This window comes from Eulemur rufifrons, chromosome 9, assembly GCF_041146395.1.
Source record: "Eulemur rufifrons isolate Redbay chromosome 9, OSU_ERuf_1, whole genome shotgun sequence".
NCBI classification, from domain to species: domain Eukaryota; kingdom Metazoa; phylum Chordata; class Mammalia; order Primates; family Lemuridae; genus Eulemur; species Eulemur rufifrons.
In genome coordinates this window covers 40,900,860-40,907,037 of record NC_090991.1, presented here as the reverse complement: position 1 = coordinate 40,907,037, position 6,178 = coordinate 40,900,860, and the positions used below count along the sequence as shown (strand labels likewise).

At 55.0% G+C, this 6,178-nt stretch overlaps 1 protein-coding gene across 1 annotated transcript; it reads left to right on the top strand.

Annotated features, from left to right (window-relative positions):
• Positions 1–579: 579 nt before the first annotated feature.
• Positions 580–4,376, top strand: SPATA32 (spermatogenesis associated 32). Its single transcript, XM_069483153.1, has 5 exons — positions 580–594; positions 1,604–1,689; positions 2,369–2,435; positions 2,711–3,666; positions 4,292–4,376. The coding sequence occupies exons 1-5, from the start codon at positions 580–582 to the stop codon at positions 4,374–4,376; spliced, it is 1,209 nt and encodes a 402-aa protein (XP_069339254.1).
• Positions 4,377–6,178: the final 1,802 nt, after the last annotated feature.

The following is a 6,178-nucleotide window of genomic DNA, read 5'->3' as shown; positions in this document are numbered from 1 at the left end:
CTCACAGCAACCTCAAACTCCTAGGCTCAAGTGATCCTCCTATCTCACCCTCATGAGTAGCTGGGACTACAGGCACATGCTGCCATGCCCACTTAATTTTTCTATTTTTTTCTTTTTTGGTAGAGATAGGGTCTGGCTATGTTGCTCAGGCTGGTCTCAAACTCCTGGCCTCAAGCAATCCTCCCATCTTGGCCTCCCAAAGTGCTAGGATTACAGGCATGAACCACCACATCCAGCCTTATTTAACGTTTAAAAATCAATTTATTTCACCATAAACAGAATGTAAAAGAATTAACAGAATAATATAACATTACTCATATGTTAATGTATTATGAATATAACATGTTATACGTAGCATATAATATATTAACAATATAAAAGAAAAGCCATATGATCATCTCAATAAGTAAAGAAAAAGCATTAGACAAAATCCAACATCTATTCCTAATTAAAACCTAAGCAAACTAGGAAAGGAAAGGGAACTCCCTCAACGTGAGGTCAGAAGCCTGGGCAACGGCAGGGCTCGGAGCAGAGAGGTTGGAGATGGGGCAGAGAGACCTGTGAGGAAGCCAGGGGAGCATGGCGGTCAAGGAGGTGGAGGGTTCTCAAGAGACCACTGAGCTGGCCTCGGGGAGCTGTGCATGGTGGTGACCTGGAAGCCCTGCCACTCAGCAGACCCAAGATCCCCCAGGACCAGGCTGAAGCATGGACATGCCCAAATCCCAATCCCAGGGCCAGCCATGCAAGGACGCCTCTCCCCAGCCGCTGCAGCTCTGGGAAGAGCCACGACACATTCTCATCCTTCCCATATAATCCTGGGAGCCATTCTTCTCAGCCAGAGCCAGAGCTGTCACTTCCTGCCACACCCCAGACTCATGGGGAGCCCCCTGGCATGATGGCAGGATTGCCATGATGGCCCCTCCATCCACGGCCCTGGAGAGCAGAGAATGGCACAGCCTGGGGCTCCCCACCTCCAGAGGATGAAGCGGCAGCTTCTGCAGGAAAAGATTCAAACCTCCAGGGAAGGGGGGACCACCCCCAGGAGTCAGTCTCCTCTGCAGAGGGTGATCCAAGCTCATAAATCACCAGGCAGGTGCAAGCACCACCTCAGATCAAACACCTGGGACGAGGGCCTTGGCCTGGGGTCAGGGCTGGATGGCCCAGAGGGAGTGGAGACAGCTGGGCAGAGAAGCAGGCATGGGGGAGAGGAGGCAGGTTCACCTGGGTGTGATGGATCCCACACAGTTCCCAGTTCCTGGGCAGGGGAGCTCAGGGGAGGTTCTTGAGTCAAACCTGCTCAAGCCCTCACTTCAGCAATGATCAGACCTGAAGCAAATGACCTTCTAATTTCTTGTGTTGAATCAATGAGATAAAGGCGTAACGTGCCTGGGCTGCAGCAGCGCTCCGTCAAGGGGCGGGACGCTTTTGGCATTTGCCTTACGGAGGCTGGAGATGGGGCCGGGCAAAGACCACGGAGGGGAGGACTGGTGACTGGAGAGGGACAGGGTGGGTGAGGAGAGAGGGAAGGGTGGAAGGAGGAGGCGGCTGGAGCAGCACCGCAGCCCTGGCTCCGGTTCCCTCAGGGACTGTGCCCCCCCTGCAGCTCCCAGCCCCCACCTCCTTCTCCCTGCCAGGTGCCAACGGATTTCCCTGCTGTGACCAGAAGTCTGTGGAGATTGTGGACATGCGGTGAGAACTGCTCTGCCGTCATCGCAGGGCCTCCCCCCAGCCCCCAGGACTCTAGCCTTTCCCCTGACACCACATAGGAGCCCCCAGCCCCGGTCTCCCTCCATTTCACCCATTCCCAACACCTGCCCGGGACAGCATCCAGGCTAAAAGGCTGGGGAGGGGGGAGGGGGAAGGGTGTCTACCCCCACTTCTGTTTCTGCCGTACAAGCCCTGACATTGGGCAAGGACTTGGGGGGTGGTTGGGTACACCCAGGGACAAGGATGGCACCTGACCCCTTAGAACTGCCTTACCTGATAAGGACAGAGCTGTCCAAGGGGTGGGAGGACATTGCCCTGGGCTTTCCCCTCCATAGGGAGCCACTTTCTGGGCGCCAATTCTCAAAGTGAGCTACATCGGCTCACCTGTAACGCTTGACAAGGGCACATTCCTGGGCCTGACCTCCAACCAACTGGATCCATCTTTGCGGGTGGGGGACGAGCTGGCAAGTTTGAGGATACCACTCCAGACTTCTTGGTGGGAGTGGGGACAGCCAGGGGAGTAGATGAGCTGGGGCAGGGGCAGCTCGCCAACCCCTGTACAAGGCAGGGAGCGTTGAGGGCCCCAGAGACCTCCTTCCGCCTGAAGCTACTCACCAACCCCACAGATCTCTATCCCCTACTCTGTCTCCTTTTGTCTTAGGGATGACTTAAACCAATACCCGTTTTACAATCCCCGGATGGTACAAGAGGAAGAAGAAAAGATAGAGGTGAGAATGGAAGGGTCACCTCTTACGGGGTGGTGGAAGGCAAGGGTCCCTAAGCCCCAACCAGCCCCTACCCTTGACAACACTGGGACCCTAGTTCCAGGCCAGTGTGGGCACTCACACGCCACCCTCACAGGCAGGTGTCTGAGAGGAGGCAGGTGTGGCGGGGAGAGAGCAGGAGCCGGCTAGGGGCAGGACAGGGGCCTGGGGCCAGGGAGGACCTCAGGGGCAGGGACCTCCAGCTCTTACCTCCTCAGCTTTGAGTTGAAACCTTTCAGCTGGAGGAGGAATTGCTAGACCAGGAGCCCCCACCCAAAGCAAACCTGGACCTGGACCTGGAGCTGGACCCAGACCCGGACCCAGAACTGGAGCTCATGGCTTTGCTGAAGTCAGAGCTGCAGCCACCACCCACGCCTGAAGCTGAGAGGGACAAGTGGAAGGTGACCAATGGCAACGAAGACCTTGGGACGCAGGGGTACAGGATAGAGTCCGTCCACCCCTACATAGAAGGGCTGCCAATGCTACACAACTTCAGACCGTGGAGCGCGGGTTCAAACACCAGTTACCTGAGCTCCCTGGAGGAGAGACCTGTGCCCACTGAATATCGCTCCATCCCCGTGCAGACCTCCAAGCACCTCTTCTGGGCGAACAAGTTCACCCAGGCCTCAGAACACAGCCTGCAGCAGATCAACAAGCAGCTCCACAAGAGCAGTATGGACAAGACCACCAGCCACCAGCATTTCGTCCCCACCAACACTCTGTGCTCCAAGAAGCACTTCCATACCTCCACTGCCCACACAGCTCTTCCAGCCACAAGCTCCCAGCCGCCACCAAGCGCCCACCTGTCCTCCTCCGGTCTCTCGCCAGCCATCGGCCTGGCAGAGCTAATCCACTTTGCATCTTCCCTGGCCATGGCCTCCTCCAGCAAGACAGACTTGCCCAGTTTGGAGCACAGGATCAAAGCTAAACTCCAGAAGCCCGTGGAGCCTTTCACAGAGCCCATCCGGCCCGCTACAAGCAAGCAAGAGCTGGAAAAGCACAAGGAGACACTGCCAAAGAAACCACCCGAAGCCAGGGAGCCGCAGAAAACTTGGAATCAGGAAGGCAAGAGTTTCTCTCACCCTTACCTTGACTTCAGCAAGCTGGGGAACAAGAGGACCACTATTGAAGGGGAAGTGAAGCTTCTCCAGTCTCCAGCCACGTCCCCCGACCAGCTGCAGGGAGCCAAGGAAAAGTAAGTGAGGTCAGCCACTCAGCTCTCCCCAGTGAGGGGGCTGGGCTGGGATGTGGGGGGCCCGCTCCTCACACGCCAGGTAGGGGTGGGAGACAGTGGAATGAGGGGCCGGGCAGGGGTGTGGCGGACTGTGATGCCTCAACCTTGGTGACCTCATAAAGGCTGCTGGAAACAAGGTTCCGGTGGGCTACAGTGCAGTGCCAAGGCCAGGGCCACAGGAGGCCTGGGGACCATGGAGGGTGAGCACTCCAGGGCAAGGGCAGGGCCCTGGATTCCGACGGGAAGGGCCATGCTGGCTTTAGGAAGCTTCCCACCCAGGGAGCAATGCCTCCCCACGTGGGAAATGCTCAGGCTAGTGTCTGCCCTACTGAGAGCCTGCTGGCCCCAGCCCTGGGGGCCAGGACGCCCTGTGGAGGGCAGAATGAGGGAGCTCTCCAGCGCCCCTTGCGTTCTGGTGACGAATGGACACAGAACAGGACAGCAGCTTGCCCCGCCACGTGCAGCAGCACAAGGCGCCCCCCACCCCACCACCTCCAGTGACCTCCTCGAGAGGCCTCTGGGCTCTCCCCTCTCCCCTGACAGCCCCCACCAGGGCCCAAGTGACGCTTTCTCTTTTGTGTTGCAGCTCAGTGCCGGGAACCAAGAAAGGGAATCCATTATTGCTGCAAATTCATTTTAAGCTGTCATCCCCCTCCACCCCAGAGCAATGACTATACAAAACCAGTAAAGCCTCCAGTGCTGGCCCTCGGCTCAGACTTTTTGTGCAAATGCTCCTGGACCAGTAAGCTCGTCTGGCTGCCGCATCCTGATCTCAATTTTTTAGGGATGCCACCCCCATTTTTCGCTGCCCCAGCCCCACCTGTCCCCAGCGGTCAACATCACCCTCTCCCAGCTGTCTGTCTCATCCCTGCCCACTCCCCAGGGGCAGTTCCACTTCACTCCCACCTAGCCAGGCCTCCAGGCCGGCAGGGAGACTGATGACTAGTCCAGGGGAGGCCTCAGTGCCCTCTCATGAAATGGGGATTCCTCTTGGCCTGAAGCCAGGGATCACCGTGTTGGGATCATCCGAGGCGATGCTGGGCATGGGACTGGGCAGGCAAGAAGGCGTGTCTGAGTGGGGTTCCTCCGGGAAGGGCGGCATGGGAAGGGATGGTGTCCTGGGGCTGGAAGGAGGGGAAAAATGAGGCCAAAGGACTGGTCCTGCAGGAGGCTGCAGCCTGGAGCTGGAGGTACCTCAAGATGTAGGGGACAGCCACCCACAATCCAGACGTGCACACGCACACACCACAGACAGCACCAGCTGCCCAGTACATCACACATGCAGTCACGTGACACACACACACACACACACACACACACACAGCACACTCCACGCACGCCCATGCACGTGTGTGCCTTGTGACGCAGTCACACATCCAAAATATGCAGACAAACGCACTCGCACGTCTGGGGTTTGGCCTTGGAGGCCCAGAGGATGGGCAATGTGAGCAAGCTCCTGGCAGAGGAGAGACGGCAACAAAGGAGGGAAGGGAATTCCGAGTGGGGGTCTGGGCACGGGCGTGGCCAGGGAAGCTGGGAGAAGGAGCCCTAGAGTCCGTGCTGTGGCCGGGGCCCTAGTCGGTCCCCTCCTCCTCACTCTGGGCCTCAGGCTCCCTGCCCAGTGAAATCTCGGCCTTGCAGATCTTCAAGAGCTGGCCCAGCCTAGGAAGGAGCTGAGGAGGGAGGTGCCCAGGGCCTGGAGAGTGGGATTAGGAAGGAGGGAGCAGATAAGACTGCATGTGGATGACAATCATGTCATCTTCAAACAAAGTTTCATTTCCTCCTTTCCAATATGTATTCCTTTTATTTCCTTGTCTCATTGAATTTCTTATTGCATAGGACTTCTAGTACAATGTTAAAGAACAGTTGTGAGAGGGGACATCTTTGCCTTGTTTCTGATCTTAGCAGGAAAGCTGCAAGTTTCTCGCCATTAGGTAAAATGTTAGCTGTAGGTTTTTTGTAGATGTTCTTTATCAAGTTGAGGAAGTTCTCCTCTATTTGCTAAAAGTTTTTACTACGAATGTGTGTTGGATTTTGTCAAATGCTTTTTCTGCATTTATTTATATGATCATGTGGTTTTTCTTTAACTAGTTGATGTGATAGATTATATTAATTGATTTTCAGAAGTTGAATCAGCTTTGTGTTCCTGAGATAAATCCCACTTGGTTGTGATGTATAATTCTTTTTATACATTGTTGGATTCAATTTGCTAATATTTTGTTGAATATGTTTGCATCAATGTTCATGAGAGATACTGGTCTGTAGTTTTCTGATAATGTATTTTTCTGGTTTTGGTGTTAGGGTAATGCTGGCCTCAAAGAATGAATCAGGACATATTTCTTTGGCTTCTATCATCTGGAAGAAATTATAGAGAATTGGTATAATTTCTGCCTTACATGTTTGGTAGAATTCACCAATGAACCCATCTGGGCCTGATGCTTTCTGTTTTGGAAGGTTGTTCGTCATTAATTTA